This window comes from Cynocephalus volans, chromosome 6 (assembly GCF_027409185.1).
Source record: "Cynocephalus volans isolate mCynVol1 chromosome 6, mCynVol1.pri, whole genome shotgun sequence".
Lineage (NCBI taxonomy): Eukaryota > Metazoa > Chordata > Mammalia > Dermoptera > Cynocephalidae > Cynocephalus > Cynocephalus volans.
Window position 1 is genome coordinate 71,677,666 of NC_084465.1, and position 25,002 is coordinate 71,702,667.

General features: G+C 38.0%; 1 protein-coding gene across 4 annotated transcripts in view; it reads left to right on the plus strand.

The window, feature by feature from the left end:
* The window catches only part of UMAD1 (UBAP1-MVB12-associated (UMA) domain containing 1), a 266,139-nt gene that overhangs the window by 173,332 nt on the left and 67,805 nt on the right, over positions 1-25,002 (plus strand). For all 4 annotated transcript variants that reach the window (XM_063100097.1, XM_063100096.1, XM_063100098.1 and 1 more), the window contains exon 3: positions 21,988-22,061. In XM_063100097.1, coding sequence (XP_062956167.1) covers positions 21,988-22,061 — 74 coding nt within the window. The remainder of the gene's footprint in view (positions 1-21,987; positions 22,062-25,002) is intronic.

Genomic DNA, 25,002 nt, shown 5'->3' on the forward strand with positions numbered 1-25,002 from the left:
TCCTTCTCTTCTCACTTATTTATTCATTCTTTTATTTATAGCAGTATGGTGGATGGATTTCTATTTTTAATGGATTATACTCTGTTACTCTCATTTATTTTGATGCTTAAAGTGTTCCAGGTTTGGCCAGTGGGAGCCCCTTCAAACTACCCGCCTCATTCTTTGAGCACTTTCTGGCACAATGAAATGATACAGGCCCATTTTTAAGCCTGGACCAGCCTATTGCTGCCACTGCCTCCTTCATACCCTCTTCTCTCCACTCAGGCTCCAACATCCTGCCACTGCCTGCCTTGCTGGGACTGAATTATTGAGGAAGAGAGTGAAGGAGGGAGGACAAAGGACATCATAGATAGACAGACCTTTTTTTTTTTTTTTTTTTAGTTTTCTGCCCACGGAAATTAGGAAATAAAGACTAGCTCTTCTGTCTTAAAGGGAAACACATATTTGAATAATCAGAAATAATGGATAAGCCCCAAATAATTTGTTTATTTGAATTTTTGGAATGTTTTTGTTTTCTATTGACATTTAATTTTAGGTTCATTTACTGTTCTGAGAACTCAGAGCCCAACCCCACCTAAGTTCCCCAGCTCTTAATCCCACTACTGCTATGTACTGTCTCTCAATCTGAGAAATTTTTTACTGTTCACACTGTTTGCTATAATCTTAGAATTAGAGGCTTAACAAGGAACCATATTCTTTATCCTTTTCCTCCCAATTTCTTTTGCTATGAGATGGGTAGGTAGATGCATTGTTACATATCAGTTACAGAGAAGTAACTCTGTACAGAGAAATAAACATTCAGTATTTCCGCCTCTGGAAGCCTTACTGGGAGAAATACTTTTTTTTAGATTGGGAAGATTTCTTTGTTTCCATTGTACTCTAGTTTCCAGGTTCCTTGCTCTCAACTAGGGTTGATGTACTTTCTCATAGGGTGAAGAAAGAGAACATGACAGCCATTGGAGAGAGGTTTGCTAGATGTGGTTAAATTGTGTGAGTGGGAGAAGAGAACAAATTTGACTGAGCCAAGTTGATTTGACTGAAGCAGCTGCTCTTAGACAACTTTGCATAACAGAGCTGGTTGGTTAATATATTTCTCTTTTTCTATCCTAGCCCTCTAAGCCTTAAAAAAAAGTTATTGGAGATTGGAATTTTTTTGTTTTGCACTTAGGCACATGGCCAGTTGAATTCTAACCGCTAAACCTGCCCCCTAAAAAACTGCTGAATTCATTTGAAATCGCTAAGTTATGATGATATAAATATATAATGGGAATTTAATAAAAGAAGTCTAAATTCAAGAATGTATAATTTATGAAACCAAGCAATACTGTAAAATTTGGTGGTAGTAAATTAAAAATATGAGTTTAAAGTACGGAAAACATATATGATTTTTATAACTTTAAAATAGTAAATGTTTTTACTGTTTAACCAGTCTTGGAATCAGCAATTCCTTCTTTACAAACTGAAATAACTGTAGATTTTTTTTGAACAGTACAATTATTTTTAGAAGAATTTAAAAAGTATCACAAATTTGTTTTCATGTATTCCAAATGTAGTACCATGTTTTTTTAAAAATGGGTATTTGGGGGCTGGCTGGTTAGCTCAGTTGGTTATAATACTGCCTTGTAACACCAAGGTAAAGAGTTCAGATCCTTGTACTGGCCAGCAGTCCACCCCCACCTCCCAAAAAGGGGGATTTTTAAATTAGTCAAATACATATCAGTACACTTAAGCTCTGAATACAATAAGGTACATGAAAATGCTTTGTCAGTTTTGACTTTTATCTCAAAGTACTTTCTAATATCCCAATAACTTTTATTTTTACCCTTTGTTTGTTTAGGAGAGTGTTGTTTAATTTCTACACATTTATGAATTTTCTAAATTTCCTTCTGTTGTCGTAGTCAGAGAACATATTTTCTATGATCTGAGTCTTTTAAAATATATTAAGACTTGTTTTGTGGCCATAAATAAATAAATACATAAATAAATAAATTTTAAAATGCTAAAAAAAAAACCTTTATCAGAATTCTTTTGGCGTCTGTCACCTTTTGTATTTCATGTAATTATCTTAAGCTCCCTATAACTACGTAGAACCCAGTAAAATCTCTTCTCTGTCTCATTTCTCTCACATTTTTAGAGACCTATCAATTTTCTTAATGCAATTTCAAAGTCACTATTGATTCCTTGACCTTTTTCTTCCAGCCTTACAAACTGCTGGCAAGTGTTTCCTAGTATCTTTACACCTGGGCTGCCCTGTCCTTCCTTATTGCAGAAATCCTGTCCAAACTTTACATTAGAGTTGTGTTTATTGATCTCTCCTTAAGCCTTTTGTTCAGTCTCTGCCTTTCAGCCAGTTCAAAGTGCTATTAATAAACTTATTTCCGTTTACCAATCATAGTGTATCCTCTTCAGCTTCCTTCATTTAAACCCAGGGTTTCATCATGAACTTTTATTTTTCTGAGACTATCTGCCACCCTCCTCTTGACCATGCCACATTTGCTGCAATGCATCATTTAGACGATAGCCATTTAGTAAGGGCCTACCATGTCCTACTTGGTGCCGGCCACTGTACCAGATGCTGGGCATATTGTGCAAATAAAGTAAACATGTCATTGTCCTTATTGAACTGATAATGTAGTGGGAACAACAGCTATTAAGTAAGTGCATATAATTAAATGACTGCAAATATTTGAAGTGCTTTGGAAAAGAATGACAATGTACAGGAACATATAAAGGGAGCCTGGATTCTGTTGGGGGAATCTTGAGGCAGTGGTGTTGAAACTGAGACATGCAGATTGAGACATGACATGTATTAGCTGGTTGAAATCTGCAGTAAGGAACATTTTCTGCTAAGAGTGGTCCTTGCTCTGTCCACTATCACTTTTCATTCTGTAATCAAACAAATTCTCATACTATTTTGTCATATCACCTGCTCACTCTTGCCAAGGTGCTTCTTTCTTCTTAACAAGATTTTGCCTTTCCATAATGCTGATTTTGTGCTATCAACCTATTTTGGAGCTTGCGAGGTCAAAATTTCCAAGTTGTTAGATTAGAATCCATCAGTAGCAGGCTCTCAAGTCTAATTTGCCCATTGCCTCCTACCCTGTTACTCTCCTCTCTTTTCTTTCCTTCCACTCAGATTTTCTGTGATTTCTGCAGGGAAGAAGTACAAGCCAGCAGTGGGGACCTTAGAACATTTGAATATTTGCTAATATTGAACCCCTCTCCTCAAACACTTGAATTTCCTTGTCAGCAACCTATCCTCCCCATCCGAGTGACATCAAGACTTAAAATGATTGAAAAATGTCTCTTCTTCAGAGGAAATTCAGGTATTTTGCTTTAGATCATTAAAGGATGTGCGTATTAGCTCTGGAGTTTTGCATAATCTATCATCATGCTTCATCTGTATATCCAATATCTTACATTTTAGATTTCTTGGTTTAAGTTACTAAAACATTTCCATTTTTGTAACCAGTAACTGAAAAAAATTTTTTAAGTACATCGTATTGATGTTCAGTATCACTAATACTGTGTTGTTACTGGCAGTGTTAATACAAACAAGCTTGCAGGTAGATATATATCAACAGAAACATTAATGTACTAATATAGAGTGGTCAAAGTATACTCCCCTGATATTGGTTATTATTTTTTAACTACAATGCATAGTAGTTGGGCAGCTGGTCAAACTATTTCTTGTAGCCGGCTGGTAAGTCCCCTTATTGAGTGAGAACCAATTCTGTAGCAGAGAGAAAGAAAAAATATTTCCCTTCACTTGACTTTTCCTTTTCTCTGGAAAGATCTTTCTTAAAATAAAATATGTCCATTTTCCCAGGTGCTGGCAGCTCCGGCCCGGCTCCGCTCGGTTCCTCACTGAGCTTTCCCACTTGCTTGGCCCGGCGCGGGGCTTCCCGGGGCCTGCGAGCTGGCCCCATCTCCCACTCCCTCCGCGGCTCTCTGGTGGGGCTGGTTGCGTGGGGCGTCCCGGCCAGTGTTGGGAGGGCAAGGAAGTACGGGCGGGCCCGACTGTCACTCCACCACACCCTGGACTCCGGCCCCGGTAAACTCCCTGTTACTGGGAGGCAGATACCATCTCTGCGGCCACCTGTTCGGAAAAACGCCTAACCAATTTCTGGTTGGGAACAGTTTGGTAGGAGAGTTCCCAAGTCCACTTGAACCTGCCGGAGAGCTGGCTGCAGGCGGGCGCTAGACTCGGTCCATACTGGGGGGATACAAAGGTGAACAAGTCCCGAGAAAGATCTACACAGTGCTACAAAGGCACCCAGAGTGACCGGTTGTCTGTGCTACCAGAAACCTGGTAGACTTCCTGGGCGAGGCGGTGCCGAGTAGGGTCTTGAAGGCCCAGCTGATAGACAAGGGTTGCAGAAGACACGTCCCAGCCCAGCCCAGTGTGCACAGAGTGGGGAGATGTGCGGCCAAGGAGGTGGAGACTCGACAGAAACCACACACCCTGTGGGGTCGCCACTGCACGACCCAACAGCCTGGGCCAGAGCACACGGAACAGGGAGAAGTCCTGCACGAGAAGTGAAAGCTCAACAGAGATCACACACCCTGTGGTACGTGATCCAGCAGCCCAGCAGAGTCCAAGCTGACCAGAAAGGTGGCTCTCCAGAGAGGCCCAAGACCCGAGGAAACCATACACACAAGGCACTAGAGGCCAACTGAGCAGTCACGGAGGTAGCCATACGAAATTGGCAACCACAGCAACATCTTAGTTAGTCAATAGTCTCAAACTGGTGGACTGTGAAACCCCCTGCCACAATGAATAAACATAAAAAAAAAGATATGAGAAATACAAAAAAATCAAGAAAGTACACCACCAAAAGTTAATAAATCTCAAACTCTAGATCCTATAGAACAAGAAGCCCTTGAAATGACTGACAAGGAATTTTGAGTGATAATTCTAAGGAAACTGAATGAGATACAAGAAAACTCAGCTAGACATCATGATGAAGTGAGGAAAAGTATACAGGATCTGAAAGAGGAAATGTACAAGGAAATCAATGTCCTGGAAAAAAAAATGTAGCAGAACTTGCTGAACTGAAGAAGTTATTCAGTGAAATAAAAAACACAACGGAGAGTTTAACCAGCAGGCTTGTCGAAGTTGAAGAGAGAACCTCCGAACTTGAAGATGGGCTATTTGAAATAACACAAGCAGACAAAAAGAAAGAAAAAAGAATCAAAGACATTGAAGAAAATCTGAGAGAGATATCAGACAACCTTAAATGCTCAAATATCCGAGTCATGGGTATTCCAGAAGGGGAGGAAAATGGACATTCCATTGAAAATATATTCAACAAAATAGTGGCAGAAAACTTCCCAGGTATAGGAAAAATCACAGATCTTCAGATCCAGGAAGTTCAACGATCTCCAAACAAATTCAACCCAAAAAGGCCTTCTCCAAGACATGTCATAGTCAAATTGGCAAAACTCAGAGACAAAGAGAGAATCTTAAAAGCTGCAAGAGAGAAGCGTCAAATCACCTATAAGGGAGCCCCAATCAGGCTAACATCAGACTTTTCATCACAAACCCTAAAAGCTAGAAAGGAATGGGATGATATATTCAAAATACTAAAAGACAAAGATTGCCAGCCAAGAATACTCTACCCTGCAAGGCTATCCTTCCGAAATGAGGGGCAAATAGTATATTTCTCAGACAAACAAAAACTGCGGGAGTTCACTACCACATGACCACCCTTACAAGAAATCCTCAAGGGAGTACTGGGCTTGGTTCCTGAAAAATAACTACCACTGCCATAAAAACCCAAGAAAAATCAAAACCCACTAGTATAATAAAAATGGCATTCATGAAGAGAAAACAAGCAAACAAAAACGCTATCTACAACCTAAGGAACCAACAAACACAGAAACCAAACAGTAAATCAGAAAGCAAGGAACAAAGTCCTAAGACAACCAAACAACCAATAAAATGCTAGGAATAAATCAACACCTTTCAATAACAACTCTTAATGTAAAAGGCTTAAATTCCCCAATCAAAAGACACAGACTGGCTGACTGGATCAAAAAGGAGGACCCAACTATATGCTGCCTACAAGAGACCCACCTCACCCATAAAGATTCACATAGACTAAGAGTGAAAGGATGGAAAAAGATTTACCATGCAAACAGAAAAGAAAAACGAGCTGGAGTAGCTATTCTTATATCTGACAAAATAGACTTTAAACTAAAAACCATAAAAAGAGACAATGAGGGACACTACTTAATGATAAAAGGACTGATCCATCAAGAAGACATAACAATCATAAAAATGTACATACCCAATGTTGGAGCAGCCAGATTTATAAAACAAACTCTATTAGACCTAAAGAAGGAAATAGACACTAATACCATAATAGCAGGGGACCTGAACACCCCACTGTCAATATTAGACAGATCATCTAGGCAAAGAATCAGTAGAGAAACACAAGATCTAAACAAGACTCTAGACCAATTGGAATTGGCAGATATCTACAGAACATGCCATCCAACAACCTGAGAATATTCATTCTTCTCATCAGCACATGGATCATTCTCCAGAATAGATCACATATTAGGTCACAAATCAAGTCTCAATAAATTCAAAAAAATTGGAATTATCCCATGTATTTTCTCAGACCACAATGGATTAAAACTAGAAATCAATAACAAACAAAACTCTAGAAACTATACAAACACATGGAAATAAAAGAGTATTCTACTTAATGACATATGGGTCCAAGAAGAAATCAAGCAGGAAATCAAAAAATTTATTGAAACTAATGAAAACAATGATACATCATACCAAAACCTGTGGGATACTGCAAAAGCAGTATTAAGGGGGAAATTTATTGCATTAAATGCTCACTTCAGAAGAATGGAAAGATGGCAAATGAACAACCTAACACTTCACCTTAAAGAACTAGAAAAACAAGAATAATCCAAACCTAAAGTTAGCAGACGGAAAGAAATCATTAAGATCAGAGCAGAACTGAATGAAATTGAAATCCAAAAAACAATTCAAAAGATCAATGAATCAAAAGGTTGGTTTTTTGAAAATATAAATAAAATTGACAAACCATTAGCATGGCTAACAAAAAAAAAAAGAAGAGAGAAGACTCAAATAACCAAAATTAGAAATGAAAAAGGCGATATTACAACTGATTCATCTGAAATACAAGAAATCATTCGAGACTAGTATAAACAACTATACGCCAACAAATTTGAAAATCTGGAGGAAATGGATAAATTTCTGGACACACACAAGCTCCCAAAACTGAACCATGAAGACGTAGAAAATTTGAACAGACCAATAACAATAAAGGAGATTGAAGCTGTTATCAGAAGGCTCCCAACAAAGAAAAGCCCAGGACCAGATGGATTCACAGCAGAATTTTACCAAACATTCAAAGAGGAATTGACACCGATTCTTTACAAACTATTCCAAAAGATTGAAATGGACGCAAATCTCCCAAACTCATTCTATGAAGCAAACATCATCCTGATACCAAAACCAGGTAAAGATATAACCAAAGAAGAAAACTACAGGCCGATATCCTTGATGAATATAGATGCAAAAATCCTCACTAAAATACTAGCAAACAGAATACAGCAACACATATGTAAAATTATTCACCATGATCAAGTGGGATTCATCCCAGGGATGCAAGGTTGGTTCAACATACGCAAATCAATAAATGTGATACACCATATTAATAAACTCAAACACAAGGACCATATGATCATCTCTATAGATGCTGAAAAAGCATTTGATAAAGTTCAGCACTCATTCATGACAAAGACCCTCTATAAGTTAGGTATAGAGGGAAAGTATCTCAACATAATTAAAGCCATATATGCCAAACCCACAGCCAATATCATCCTGAATGGGGAAAAGCTGAAAGCTTTTCCTTTAAGAACAGGCACTAGACAAGGATGCCCACTCTCACCACTCCTATTCAACATAGTGTTGGAAGTACTAGCCAGAGCAATCAGAGAAGAGAAGGAAATAAAGGGCATCCAGATTGGAAAAGATGAAGTCAAACTGTCCCTGTTTGCAGATGACATGATCCTATATATCGAACAGCCTAAAACCTCTACAAAAAAACTCTTGGAATTGATAAATGATTTCAGCACAGTAGCAGGATACAAAATCAACACACAAAAATCAGTAGCATTTCTTTTCTCAAACAGTGAACATGCAGAACGAGAAATCAAGAAAGCCTGCCCATTTACAATAGCCACCAAAAAAATAAAATACTTAAGAATTGAATTAACCAAGGAGGTGAAAAATCTCTATAATGAGAACTACAAACCACTGCTGAGAGAAATTAGAGAGGATACAAGAAGATGGAAAGATATCCCATGCTCTTGGATTGGAAGAATCAACATAGTGAAAATGTCCATACTACCCAAAGTGATATACAAATTCAATGCAATCCCCATCAAAATTCCAAAGACATTTTTCTCAGAAATGGAAAGAACTATCAAGACATTTATATGGAACAATAAAAGACCACGCATAGCCAAAGCAATGCTGAGCAAAAAAAATAAAGCTGGAGGCATAACACTACCTGACTTTAAGCTGTACTACAAAGCTATAATAACCAAGAGTATGGTACTGGCATAAAATCAGACACACTGATCAATGGAATAGAATAGAGAATCCAGAAATCAACCCACACACTTACTGCCATCTGATCTTTGACAAAGGCACCAAGCCTATTCACTGGGGAAGGGACTGCCTCTTCAGCAAATGGTGCTGGGATAATTGGATATCCATATGCAGGAGAATGAAACTAGATCCATACGTCTCACCATATACTAAAATCAACTCAAAATGGATTAAGGATTTAAATATACACCCTGAAACAATAAAACTTCTTAAAGAAAACATAGGAGAAACACTTCAGGAAATAGGACTGGACACAGACTTCATGAATACGACCCCAAAAGCACGGGCAACCAAAGGAAAAATAAACAAATGGGATTATATCAAACTAAAAAGCTTCTGCACAGCAAAAGAAACAATTAACAGAGCTAAAAGACAACCAACAGAGTGGGAGAAAATATTTTCAAAATATACATCTGACAAAGGATTAATATCCAGAATATATAAGGAACTCAAACAACTTTACAAGAAGAAAACAAGCAACCCAATTAAAAAATGGGCAAAAGAGCTAAGTAGGCATTTCTCTAAGGAAGATATACAAATGGCCAATAGACATATGAAAAAATGCTCAACATCACTCAGCATCCGGGAAATGCAAATCAAAACCACACTGAGATACCATCTCACTCCAGTTAGGATGGCTAAAATCCAAAAGACTCTGAACGATAAATGCTGGCGAGGTTGCGGAGAAAAAGGAACTCTCATACATTGTTGGTGGGACTGCAAAATGGTGCAGCCTCTATGGAAAATGGTATGGAGGTTCCTCAAACAATTGCAGATAGATCTACCATACGACCCAGCCATCCCACTGTTGGGAATATACCCAGAGGAATGGAAATCATCAAGTCGAAGGTATACCTGTTCCCCAATGTCCATCGCAGCACTCTTTACAATAGCCAAGAGTTGGAACCAGCCCAAATGTCCATCATCAGATGAGTGGATATGGAATATGTGGTACATCTACACAATGGAATACTACTCAGCTATAAAAACGAATGAAATACTGCCATTTGCAACAACATGGATGGACCTTGAGAGAATTATATTTAGTGAAACGAGTCAGGCACAGAAAGAGAAATACCACATGTTCTCACTTATTGGTGGGAGCTAAAAATTAATATATAAATCCACACACACACACACACACACAAAAACCGGGGGGGGGGGGGGAGAAGATATAACAACCACAATTACTTGAAGTTGATATGACAAGCAAACAGAAAAGACATTGTTGGGGGGGAGGGGGGGAGGGAGGGAGGTTTTGGTGATGGGGAGCAATAATCAGCCACAATGTATATCGACAAAATAAAAATTTTAAAAAAAAATTTTAAAAAAAATGAAATATGAATATGGAATAGACTAATTATAACATCTCTATGTAAACCATTATTAAAATAAAACTTAAGTAAATTGGAAAATACAAGTATTGACTAGTAGTAGACTTAACTTTGACCATTTAAGTAGAGGAAAACACTTTTTAAATTTTTATGTTTACATGTAGTAAAATATACATAATGCCAGGTTTACCATCTTAAACCATTTTTAAGTGTATAGTTTAGTAGTGTTAAGTATACTCACATTGTTGCGTGACAGATCTCTACAGTTTTTTCATCTTGCAAAACTTAAACTCTGTATCCATTAAACAAAAAATTCCCCATGCTTCCCTTCCCCCCAACCACTGGCAACCACCATCCTACTCTCTGTCTCTATAAATCTGACTACTATAGCTGTCTCATATAAGTGGAGTCATACAGTATTTCTCTGATGTCTTCAAGATTCATCCTTGTTGTAGCATGTGTCAGAATTTCCTTTTACAGCCAACAAATATTCCATTGTATGTGTATACCACATTTTGTTTATTCTTTTGTTTATGGACACTAGGGTTGCTCCTACCATTTGGCTATTGTGAATAGTGCTTCTGTGAACATGAGTGTGCAAATATCTCTTTGAGACCCTGCTTTAAATTCCTTGAGGAACACTTACCTTATTGAGCCCCAACCTTAGTACTCTAAATATTTGAAAAATGAGGAAGGGAGCAATGGAGGGAGGGAGGGGACAGTCACTCTAAAAATTAGACAGATGATATTTGTCAGCTATTTATGGATATATCAGTCTGCTTCAATGTTTCTCAAAGTATCATCCATGAACCACCTGTATTAAAATCTCCTGGAATGCTCATTGAAAATTCAGATTCATAAGCCCTTCACCAGACTTCTCAAGTCAAAATCTCTTGTGAGACTCAGTAGTTTGCACCCCAAGTGACTCTTATGGTTTACTGAAGTGTGAGATGCGCTACCCGACTGTCACATCTTAGGATTTCCCTCTGTTTATGCACGTGAAAGCCCTGCTCCCTGCTACTTTCAGCTCCTTGCTTTCCTTTGGGGGAAAATCCATCCCAGACTAGCTGATGACTTTCACTCTCTTTTCCGCCTTGCCTGCATATAAAGTCCAACTAAAAGTCCCATAAATATAGCCAAGGAGGGCAGGCCTGCGTCTGTAACCCTAAACCTTGATCTGAACCTATTCAGGTCCTTCTTCCTCAGGCTGCTAGTTGGGGATTCAGTGTTGCTGTCTGCTTCTAGTCAGTGGGCAAGTGAACAGGTTACAACTTCCTCCTTCAGGCCTGTGGTGTTTAGGCTTACCAGAGTTCCTAAGGGACCAAATCTCTTTCCTTACATGAACACTTTAAGTCTGACCTAACATATTGTGATCCTCTGGATGGTAATTTCACACATTCATATTGTATAAATGAATGACAAGTGTAACATCTTTACTAAAACCAGCCAGCTTCTTTTGTATTTCGAAATTGAACTCTCTCTCTTCATCTAGTTATCACATCATGCCATCTCATATCTAACATGTATGGTTTGCTTCTGACTCATCTGTGATTTGCAAATGACTTTTTTTCATATCAACTTTTCTTCAGTGTTGGTATATTTTCAGAAAATATTCTCTTCTAACTTTCATGTGATACAGATGCACATTTAATATTTGACTTTCATTAAAAGTAATGATACTGATTAATGATATATATTCTTTATTTTTTAATGATAGGAGTTGGGGCAGGGGGCCTAATACGGAAGCTTGTTCTTATTATGGCCGGCTACTTTTTTTCATAGTGTGTTCCATATAAATTTTCATTCCTTAACCTATTTGATACTCTCATAATTTTCAGTTTTTGGCTCATTTTTAGAACCACTTTCTCTGATTTCCCGTTTGCTTGGTTGAAATCTCCTCTGGAATGTAAGCTCTGTGAGGGCAGGGATGGTGTCACTCTTGTTCACATGGTGCGCAGCATGGTACATGGGACATAGAAAGTGTTCAATAAATATTTGAATGAATGAAATTTAACCTGATCATAATATGTTTCATATACTGTTTTTATTATTTCTGCTGAAAATTTTTCTGTAATTTTGTTATAGTGCAACTCTTTTATCCATCTAAGAACTCAGTTTTAAGAGATCAAGAAGTTCACCTAATTAATATCTCTGATTGGACCAATTGATGCTGCAAAAAAAAAGTTTGAAACGCACATTTGATCTCATGGATATCTTATTTTTCTATTATTTTTGATTACTCTGAGCAGAACTCCTGACATCAACCCATAATTTCCCAAGTTTATTCTCTTGGTTGGAAAGAAGATGACTGAACAGTCTTTGAGTGTGAGTGACATGATGCCAGTGTAGCTCCAACTTGAATTTGCATTACTGGTGGTGGCTCAGTATATCTCTTTGCCCAGTATGGGCAGCAGAGAACCTGGTAGAGATGAGTGAGCCTTTTTCTAAAAAAATCTTGTGTGTGTGTGTGTGTCATTTCTGTGTGTTCTCAGCAGAGCCTCTAGGGTCTATTATCAGTGGACTGCTCAGCACAGCCCCTTGAGGAGCTCTCTGTTAGCAGCATTTTGGGGACCAGGCTCAGGAATAGTCAGACCAATGTACTCTCTGGGTTTAAATTTACTCTGATTTAGGAAAGATATTAATAGCAACAACAGACCTTTCAAGGCAGATTTGTACAGTATGATACAATATTGTGCAAATGTACATGTACAAAGTTAATTTGGGCTCTTCAGTTTTAGTCCTCCAGCCCAAAAGTAGGAATGCCTAGGCTTAACTGTTTTTTAACATAGTGTTAAATGGCTTAATTGATGTTTGCGGGTTGCTTAAAGATCTTTCAGAAAAATTATTGCCCCAGAGTTACAAAGTATCAATACTCAGATCTAATGACAACTGTGGAATCCCAGGACAAGTTAATTAAGAGCAGGCATATAGGATTGATCAATGGGTCTGACCTCAGATTTGCTAGTATTCTCACTTCCCAGAGTAAGTGCCTTTAAGTATCCAGTGCGACCCTAAGCTTTTAAAGTCGTAAGCAAGGTTTTAGCTGTATGATTTTAATAGTAGTCACAAAGTTAAAATCTAACATGATGCTTAAAAGTTGTGTAGAAATATGTATTGAAATTAAAATTCACATGGATATCCTTTAAAGTAGATTGTGTGTTCTGTTAAACACTCAGTTTAAAATTTTCTTCATATTTTAGCAACTGTGGATAATTCTTTTTAGAAGCCCTTAGTGAATATGTATGTAGAATTATCTTTCTTACTGTCCCTCTCTTAATTGAGCATCCCACTTCCTGTGGGAACCAGTACTTGAGCTGTGTGGTTGAGCTAAATCGCTGCTTTGCTGCTGTTTCCCTAGGGAAGGCTTTTTGTGCAGCTCAGGGTTTAATGGCTGACCTTAAAGGTACTTCCAACTCTCCAGAGACCAGGTGCACCTGGGTTGTCTAGAAACTCTGATCTGGGCCTGAGTTTTTTCTTCAAACTGCACCCCATGCAATTCTGTATTCCTGACCAGTCTCCTTTGAGTCGTCCTGTACTGATTGGGGGGCAGATGGGCTGTACTTGATGTGCCCCAGTGTTCTCCCAGTGGGCCCATCTCCTCCACTGCCCATGCTCCAAACACTTCCCATGGGACGGGCCCTGTGCTGGTCCCTTGCAATGATTCACTGGCTTCTGAGTGGCTCCCCTTTTTCAGCTGTTCTGGCTCCTCACTCCTGTGTGGGTCCACAGGAACCCTATTAGTGGTCTTGCTGTCCTGGGGGCCACCAAGGCCCTCTTCTCCCCTGCCACCTCCAAGCAACTCCATTGGAAGGGCACAGCTGCAGTTTCTGCTGGCTTCTGCTCTGTGCACTCAGCAGCTCCAGCCTTAAAGTGGCCAGGGCCCCAAATGCTCTGAGCAGGTTTTCTTTCTCTCATCCTGGCTTCTACGCCTTCATGAACTCCATAGATTTCTCCTCTTCTTCCTCTGAGCTCCAGTGGCCCCAGCTTAGCTATTTTTACATTTTTATAGTTGTAAATTGGTTGATTTGTGGAAGAGAGTGATGCTGGGGACCATCTATTCTGCCATCTTGACTGGAACCCCCCACATTCATGTAAATTTTATTTTTATTTATTTATTTTTTTGTGGCTGGCCAGTATAGGGATCTGAACCCTTGACCTTGATATTATAACACCACATTTGAACCAAACAAAAGTTTTATTATAGTATATTGTTATAAGTGTTCTGTTTTATTATTAGTTATTGTTAATCTTTTACTGTGTCTAAATTATAAATTAAACTTTAACGTATGTATGTATGTATGTGTAGGAAAAAACAGTATATACAGGGCTCTGTACTATCCACAGTTTCAGGTGTCCACTGGGAGTCTTGGAATATATTCCTGCAGATGGAGGGGGGACTACTATACATGTAAGGGCCTCTCCTTTAGCTTCTCTGTCTTAGTTTGTGCAGGCTGCTATAACAAAATACCATAAACTGGATGGCTTATCAACAGCTGAAATTTATTTCTCACATTTCTGTAGGCTAAGTTGAAGATCAGGGTGCCAACAGGTTTGGAGTTTGGTGAGGGCTCACTTCCTGGTTCATAGAAGTCATCTTCTTGCTGCATTCTCACATGGCAAAAGGAGACAACTCTGGTCTCTTCAGCCCCTTATAAGGGCACTAATGGTTCATAGAAGTCGTCTTCTTGCTGCATTCTCACATGGCAAAAGGAGACAACTCTGGTCTCTTCAGCCCCTTATAAGGGCACTAATCCCACTCATGAGGGCTCCATGCTCATGACCTAATCACTTCCCAAAGGCCCTACCTCCTAATATCATCACATTGGGATTAGGTTTTAACATGTGAATTTTGGGGGTACACAAACATTCAATCTGTAAATTCTCTGGTGCCAAAGATATGGCAACAACTAACTACATGATAAAGACAGAACAGTGGTTGACACCAAGACATGTGACAAAACATTTATCTTGCCCTAACTGCCTTCCCTTCTCTGCAATTAGTGTTTAACAAGTTTTTCAAATTCCAAAGACATTTTTCTCAGAAATGGAAAAAACTATTCAGACATTTATATGGAACAATAAAAGACCACGCATAGCCAAAGCAATGCTCAGCAAAAAAAATAAAGCTGGAGGCATAACACTACCTGACTTTAAGCTATACTACAAAGCTATAATAACCAAAACAGTATGGTACTGGCATAAAAACAGACACACTGACCAATGGAATAGAATAGAGAATCCAGAAATCAATGCACACACTTACTGCCATCTGATCTTTGACAAAGGCACCAAGCCTATTCACTGGGGAAGGGATTGCCTCTTCAGCAAGTGGTGCTGGGATAACTGGATATCGATATGCAGGAGAATGAAACTAGATCCATACCTCTCACCGTATACTAAAATCAACTCAAAATGGATTAAGGATTTAAATATACACCCTGAGACAATAAAACTTCTTAAAGAAAACATAGGGGAAACACTTCAGGAAATAGGACTGGGCACAGACTTCATGAATACGACCCCAAAAGCACGGGCAACCAAAGGAAAAATAAACAAATGGGATTATATCAAACTAAAAAGCTTCTGCACAGCAAAAGAAACAATTAAAAGAGTTAAAAGACAACCAACAGAGTGGGAGAAAATATTTGCAAAATATACATCTGACAAAGGATTAATATCCAGAATATATAAGGAACTCAAACAACTTTACAAGAAGAAAACAAGCAACCCAATTAAAAAATGGGCAAAAGAGCTAAGTAGGCATTTCTCTAAGGAAGATATCCAAATGGCCAACAGACATATGAAAAAATGCTCAACATCACTCAGCATCCGGGAAATGCAAATCAAAACCACATTGAGATACCATCTAACCCCAGTTAGGATGGCTAAAATCCAAAAGACTATGAACGATAAATGCTGGCGAGGCTGCGGAGAAAAAGGAACTCTCATACATTGTTGGTGGGACTGCAAAATGGTGCAGCCTCTATGGAAAATGGTATGGAGGTTCCTTAAACAATTGCAAATAGATCTAGCATACGACCCAGCCATCCCACTGTTGGGAATATACCCAGAGGAATGGAAATCATCAAGTCGAAGGTATACCTGTTCCCCAATGTTCATCGCAGCACTCTTTACAATAGCCAAGAGTTGGAACCAGCCCAAATGCCCATCATCAGATGAGTGGATACGGAAAATGTGGTACATCTACACAATGGAATACTACTCAGCTATAAAAACAAATGAAATACTGCCATTTGCAACAACATGGATGGACCTTGAGAGAATTATATTAAGTGAAACAAGTCAGGCACAGAAAGAGAAATACCACATGTTCTCACTTATTGGAGGGAGCTAAAAATTAATATATAAATTCACACACACACATACACACACACACACACAAACCGGGGGGGGGGGAAGAAGATATAACAACCACAATTATTTGAAGTTGATACAACAAACAAACAGAAAGGACATTGTTGGGGGGGAGGGGGGGAGGGAGAAGGGAGGGAGGTTTTGGTGATGGGGAGCATTAATCAGCTACAATGTATATCGACAAAATAAAATTTAAAAAAAAGAAAAAAAACAAGTTTTTCACTAATCTCTATAACAGCTTTATTATGTAACATTATTCCCATTTTTCAGATGAGAAAATTTTATAAAGGTCATAGATTTGATAAAGGATTTGGGTTGAGGTCTTTCAGATTTTGAAGGCATTCTCTTTCCATAGTACCAGGCTGCCTTATGTAATGAGTGTGTCAGAAGAAAGAAAAGGAGGTAATGGCATGGCCATTCCACTCCACTACTTCACTTGGTGAACAGGACTAACAGGCAAACACTCCCTGAGGGTATTTGCATTTTAAAAGAGGAGCTAACTAACCCCAATGAATCTCTAATTGGTGAAATTTGTGGGGGAGATACTTTTGAGACCTGGGACTTTCTCCTTCGTCTTCAAGGTGCCTGGCTATCCTTTTCTCTTCTGGGGATTATCAACAATTCTGGAATCAGAAATACGTAGAGAATGCAGTTATCACATACTGCTACTCTGCCCCAAATGCAATTGAGTGAATAGGGAATAATGAAAAAAATCATTAAAAGGAAAATAGTATTGGTTAACATTGTGTAAAATGAATATTCAAAAGTGAATAAATTTGACCATATTGAAGGTCTTCTGAAGAGTCAGGTAAAAATAATATATTTTATAATCAGTTTTAACTTCAGAAATGTTATATCAGCATTTCTCAGATTGTATTAATGGACCTCTGCAAGATGTTTAATAGGTATCAGGTGAATAAAATGGCTCCACAGTCAAATACATTGTGAAACAATTTTAAAACTTTCTTCACTGCAGAATTTCTCAGGTGCTAAAATGCATTGTAAATCAACCAGAAGAGAACTCTTACTCTGCAAGTTTTTCTTAAACTTTTGACCATAGAAATATTTTTTTTATGTGTACCCCTTGGAATCAGTATTTTGTAGATTGCCTTCTTAGATATGGAGTTCTAGATAATCCTGTCTAATTGAAGAAATGAAAAAGAAAATAGTTTTCTGTGTTCACAGTTTTTTGTATGTAGGCAGGCTCTAACCCAGTTCACACCAGCCCATTCCCAGTCCTGTTGGGCTCAAGGGTGTGCCAGTAATAACAGCTCTCTTCTCTGGATGAGATCTGGCCAATTGAGGGTGGAAAAAAAGGAACAAATGGTGTCCAGATTCTCATCTTTATGGCCTATAAACCTGGTGTTGAAGAATGTTGCTTATATCGGGACACATCTAATCTGAATCCCAGAATTTGATTGAATTCCATTTAGTTACAGAATGTGCTGCGCTGGGGCAGCCTTCTTCAAGTGGATGGACATCCTTGCAGAGGATGACAGCAGACAGAGCAACATGCTGTCTGTGGTCCTTCCATTCTCAAGAGAAGGGGAAGCAGAAGGGGCAGAACCACATGCAGCCAACTCTTCCCAAACTCACCATCCACAGACAGGAGAGTGGAGAGGGGCCTGGGTGAATGTTAATGGAGCTTTCTCCACATTGGAGGAAGTATAAGGAGTGGGAGCCAAGTATCTGTTCCTTCACCCACCCACTTACCAACCTCTCCAGATAAGCCTCCTCTGGGTGACCCAACTGGGCATTTGGGTTCCCCTCGCATCCTGGAAATTTCTGTACCATCCACCTTTCCTTATATCTAGTGCTCACTCATCATCACCATTTCCCCTCTCCCTTGACCCATTTCACCCAGTAGAATGGAGTCATGATCCTACTCTAATGACCATTCCTTTCTCATCTCCTTATATAGCTCAAACATCATTTAACTTGTTATTCCACAAAAGGTGGAGTACATACATTCCTTTAAAACAGGGACTGGGACAAACAGGGATTGGAAAAACGGCCTGCCACCTGTTGTAAATAAAATTTTATTGGAACACAGCTTTACTTATTAGTTTACATATTGTCTATGGCTACCCTGGGCTACACTGGTAGAGTTGCAAAGTTGTGACAGAGACCATATGGCTTGCAAAGCCTGAAATGTTTACTATCTGGCCTTTTACAGAAAAAATTTTGCCAACCCCAATTTAAAATGTAAATGAATTTCCAATTCAGTCCTTTAAGTTCTGAAAGAGCTTCATTAGTATATGTATGTAGCCTTTATCATTTACTCACTCTAAATAAAAACTACATTTTATTTATTTATTTTATTTATTTTTTTATTTTTTGACTGGTAAGGGGATCGCAACCCTTGGCTTGGTGTCGTCCGCACCACGCTCAGCCAGAGCATGCACCAGCCCATACCTATATAGGATCCAAACCCGCGGCCTCGGCACTACCAGCACCGCACACTCCCGAGTGAGCCACGGGGCAGACCCAAAAACAGCATTTAAACAAAGAAAATTGCATGGTTGTGGTATAAGAGGAATTTTTGCCTATCGTGAAATTTTTTCTAGCCTTACAAGCTTCTAGAAAAATATCAAGGGGATTGAGTGTTTGCTTTAAAGGATCAGAGGAATGACAGAAGCTTGCTCTACTCCGAAGTATTTGATATCACCATTGGAAAGGGAAGAAACAGATAATCTGTGGAGCCTACGGAAGCAAAAAGGAGTAGAGAGAAGTATCTGGGGGCCCAGGGCTTGGACCAGCATGGGATCCTGGCTTCAGAGCTCCCCTTTGGAACTCTTGGCTCTTCTCTTCACACCCTATTCCTTAACTCAGAAACTTGAGTCCTCTCAACTCAGTCCCCATCTGTTGGAACCTTCTACCAGACCACAGAGTCACCAAAGATATCAGGAGACCAGTTCTGCTCCCACTGTGACTGCCTTCTACTTGGGAGACCTTGGGCAGGTCACTAAGTGACTCTGCCCCTTCGGGTTCATTCACTGTAAACTAGAGGGGATAGGGGAGATTATCTTACTGTGTTTTTTCTCAGCAATAATCAAATGTGATGTTTTAAAAATGCTTTATGAAAGGTAAAGTACTGTAAAAATACCAATTGTTTTTGTTCTTTTTTTTTGAATGGCTGACTTGCAAATGAAATTGTTGAATCTGTCCAACATGTAAGTTAGAGTTAACTGGTATTTGGAAACTAAAATGGCTTATTTCACATTTCTAACATCCAATTTATTTATTGTTAAAGTATCTAACTTTTATATGGATTATAGAAAATAACTGAATTTTTACCATGATAGGATAATTCTTCAATGGGAGAGAAAAAACTTCAAAATGATATTTCACTGTGGCCTGTTTTTTTCTGTTTGTAGTTTGTTTGGCTTTCATTTCGTGCCTTTGTTTATAGAAAAATAATCTTGCAGATGAGAATTTTCCTTGTAATCAGTTATTGTCCTCTCTGAGTCATCGCCAGACGTGGCATTTCAGTAAATAGTGGTTCTACACTTGCTTCTAGGCAAATGTATTGTGTGATGTCAGGAACAGTGGCTGATAACCTTTCTGGTTTTTTAAGCAGTAGGGAGAAATGAAGAAAGTTTTCTATAGATACACACCTTTAAATCAGAAAATGGCAAAGGAAGCACAGACTGTGCTGGATGATTTTAGCCAAATACAGTGTTCACGTGGCCATGGATGGGCAGAATCATTTTAAAAGATAAATAATCTTTCTTGGAGTAAATGACTTTTCATAGTGGGTTATGCATATTTTCTTATAAACATCATACATGTGTGTTATTAAACATAGCCATGACCTCATTATACAGAGATTTGTATGTATTACCTGGGCTACTCATGTTGCTGTCATCTCATGCCTATAACTAAGCAAACTAAACTCGATGTTCATTGGTTTCTCTGTTGGTAAATTGGGGTTGATTACCTCATCCCTAACTTTCAGAGAGAAAAGGGGGTTTCTGAAAATAAGGCTCTTCTTGATGTGCCAGTAAATGGTCAATGTAAACAATCACTTAAAAAAATTAATCAAAATAGTTGTTTGACATCCTAGGTCATAAAAATAGGTTGATTTAATTTTTCACTTAACATTGATTAACTTTATTGTCCTATAGATATAACCCCAAACTTCCCAATGCTTTTGTTTCGGTATGATTTTTTTAAAAAATCAGTTTCTTTTTAAAATCTAATAAATTATGCCACAATTATGGATTACTAGTAACAATTTATCAAAGTGGTATTTAAAATTTGCCTTTTAAGTTTCATAGATGCTTTACAAGAAAGATACTACTGTATGCTCAAATACAGTTTTTATTAAATACCATTATGTCTTATTTTCTCACAGTTTTATAGATGAGAAACTACAAAGAGAAGTTTACAAATTTATTCAACTAATAAGTATTGAATGCTTATTGGGCCCTGCCCAACAATAATAAGGTTGCACACAACGGAGAGCAAAGCTGATAGAAATATGCATTGATGTCCTTGAATTATAAACATTTTGGATAGTTAATTTATCTTAAGTAAATAAATTACCAATTTAGTTCTTGCTTCATGATTTTAGAATTTAACAGCATTGCATTTAATCCTTTAAAAATTTTCATGAGACTCTTCCTTGATTGTAGCCTTTGGTAAGCTAAACTTTTGTGTTGCATATGGAAAAGTTAAGCTCAGCCAAGATTTTCATACTTTATCTCCAATCAAGATTCATGACTTTCCTTATGTTAATAAATTCCTAACCTTTAGTGTCAGCCAAGCCGTCATTCATGAATATGGTAATCTTCTCTGTTGTGGACATTTCTAAAATGGCTTAATGTTATGTGAAGAACAATTTACAAACTGCTAAATTAACCTCTGGTTATGCTTCAAAGAAGTAGGCTACTTGGCAATCTCTACCTATTATGTGTTAATCATAGACCATTAGTGATAATAAATTAAAATAGGCCATTAATAAATTAAATTACACTTATACTTACCCAACTATGTTTGTGTCAGTCCTATGTCCTTTGAGTCAGTCTAGTCACCAACTTCATTTAGCAGTATAACCCACCCAGGCACCAGCTGTAGGAATCAAAATATTTACTGAAGACTAATTTATGCATTTGTTCATTGTTCTTTCCTGGTGTAAAGATTGTCCAGCATTTGGTTAATCATTATATACAAACATCTATATCTACTCTAAGGCAAATCCACAGAGACATAAATAAATACTTATAAAGAGTAAACCTTTTGAAAAACTAATTTATATCATAAAGAGTTTTTATTTCAAAATAATTAACCTTAAGTCATACACTTTCTTATTTTATTTGAGATATGACTTGATTTACAGAGTGCAAATTCATTTGATTTTTCCAGGGTAAAGCTGTATAAAACAGGATACATTTCTGGATTAGGTTGCATGTGTATGTATTTACAGATGATTTATGAAAACTATAAAATTACAATTCTTAAAAATTAACTTGTTTACTTTGTAACAAAAGAAATAGGGGTTGTTTCTAGGATGTGAAACATAATAGCAATAGACATTTTAAACAAATAGATGAATAGTTGTCTTCAATAGTATAGTCAAGTTCAGTTTTTTAATTTTCTTTTGCTTCATAGAGGATACAGCAGATGAGCAAAGAATGGCGGCAAGAGTTAAAACCTCAGGAGTAGAAGGCAACCAACCTTTGGAGGTAAGTGAAATATGATGAGTCCTTTAGGGTTGAAACTGAACAAGTCACTGTAGTTACATATACCTTTGAGGATAAATAGTAACTTCTGCTCTTGCTGTGCAGACAGGTGCCTAGATACCAGGAAACAGGTGATCTGCAGAAAGTCAGTGGACAGCAGTACAGGGAGTGACTTCCTAAGTGCTGAGCTTTTCCTAGTGCTGGAAATGGAAACTTTATGTTAAAAAAAAAAAAAAAAGGAAAAAAAAGAGGAATACTGCCCTTAAGTTAAAACATTTGAACTATTTTTAATTGGGTGATTATTTTCTAATACATTTGAATAAATAGTATATGAACCTGTAGAGAAAGTTTTGAAAATAACCTATTCAGAACTACCCTCTTGAAAGTGTCCTGTAGAAAGACTAGAGTATTAGTTCTTTTTTACATGAGAAAACAATTTGCTCCTTGAAGGTACTTGAAAATGTAGTTAGGATACTTATGTATACTTTGTAGGAATATGCTAACATTATTTAGTCACTGAAATAATCATCTTTAAGACTTAAGTAGAATGTTAACTATGAGGGTAGAAGAGATATCCATGAATTTGGAAGCCTTCTCCACGGTGACACACTTCTACTTATGTTCTACTTGTGGCATGTTGTGGGTATTGCTGCATATGACTAGAGAGAGGTCATGTTTGATTCACCACAGTATTCCCTGTGCCTAGCACCGAGTTGGCAGTCAAAAGATTTGTTAAATGAATAAATTAATACAAGCATGAGTTATAAGTAGAGAGTAATGTTTAAGAAGACAGATTTTTATTTTATATATTCATGTTTTTTACAGTGAGCAAATACTTTATAATCAAGGGAAAACTTCTTTAAAGATATGATATAGGGAGTAAATTCATGAAGAAGAAAAGAATCATCTTTCCCATAAAACTGTGTATTCATTCTTTTGTTCATGCATGCAACAAGTATTTATTAAGCTATGATATACTCAAGGCACGGTGCAAGGAGGTGAGTATGTATCAGTGAAAGAAACATATAACGACAAAGAAAAATGTCCAGCTCATACACCGAAGCAACCTGATCTCTTTCATTTATTCAAACATTTAGTGAGTGCTGATTATGAGTAGCATCTTTGATGGGAAATAAAGGTTGATGTATATAGGATTTAGGAAATAACATCCAGGATGGTTCTAAAATCATCCATTATTACTTGAGTTTAATTCCATAGTGTCTTGAGTTTGGGCTGCTATAAACAAACTAAGTGGCTTATAAACAGCATATATTTATCTCTCACAGTTCTGGAAGCTGGAAAGCCCAATATTGAGCTGCTGGCAGATTTGGTAGTTGGTGAGGCCTGCTTTTTGGTTCATAGATGGCACCTTCTCACCGTGTCCTCATATGGTAAAAGGATAACTCTGGTCTCTTAAGCCCCTTATACAGGCACTAATTCCATTCATGAGGGCTCCGCTCTCATGACCTAACCACCTCCCAGAGGCCCCACCTCCTAAGACTATCACCTTGGGGATTAGGTTTCAATATGTGAATTTTGGGGGGACACAAACATTCAGACCATAGCACTTAGTTATATGATTTATTGGACATGTCTGCTGAACTTGATTATTTTTCAGTTCCAAGATTAATTCTTAAGGAAAGAAACTTATATGATTACAACCCTCAGAGAATTGAAATAATGAAACTTGCTCATTATTGTGTTACTTTATGGTCTCTCCATAAATATGATCAATTGTTAATCCTTAAGGCTGAATGTATATACTCATGCTATAACAGATATTTCAAAAGTGCCTTCTATCTGACTAGCTGCCAGCCAGTGGGAGGACAGTGTTTGCTATCAGAGAGCTCACTGATGTAGGAAAAAAGAATCAGGGAGACTGTAACTGAGACCACAGAGTTAAATTACAGTGCAAGAGGATAATAAAATACTTTTAGAGGCTATATATGTTTTACCACAGAAAAGTGAAATGAATGTTTACCTCATCCTTAAGGATCTAAAATAGAATTCATTATTCCTGTCCTTTAAAAACCAAAACAAAAACATTTTGCTGCACACTCCCTACCCCCATACCCTACGCTGATGCAGTCAAGATGAGTCTTATCCAGTCTCATGCCTTTAAATTCTGTGTAGTCTGATCACTCCCAAAGTATACTCTCCCTGAGTTCTAAAATTAATGTCTGACTGCCTACATGACATTTCACTTACAAGTTTCCAAGACAGTTCAGCTTTACTTGATCATAGAAGGATTATGGATTCCTGACCCCACCACCCTGAAACTTCTCTCTGCACATATTTTCATCATTTCTCTTTAATATCATCATCCTCTATGTGATGGATTACAACCAAAATCCCTGAGATACTTTTGGCTCCTCTCTTTCCCTCACCCTCCACATCCAGTCCATCAGCAAGGCCTTTCATCTTGACCTGTGTATCCAGAATCTCACTGCTTCTCAACATCATCACTGTTAGAACAATCTAAGCCACTGCTTTTACCAGGACTCTGCCTCTATTCTTCCCCCTTATGCCCATTCTCCACATAGCAGACAGAAATGTAAATCAGATCACATCACTCCTTGGCTTAAAATCTGTGACTACCTGCTGTAACTGGAATAATTGCTAAGCTCCTTACAGTGGGCTACCAGGAACTCCATGGTCTCTCCAGACTCATTTCTCTCCATACGCCCAATCCCCATTTCCACCCACCAGCTGCCTTTCTGTCCCTTGATGATGTTAAGGTCTTTCCCATCTCACCCTTTGTAATTGCTATCACTTTTTTTTTTTTTTTTTTACCAGAGCTTCACTGGACTCCCTCCTTATCATTCAAATATCACTTTTCATGACTAGCTTAGCTAAACCCTCCTTTCCCCAATCACTATCACAGAACCCTGTTTTATTTTCTTCATCACACTTATCACTATCTCAGATTATTCATTTGTTTGCT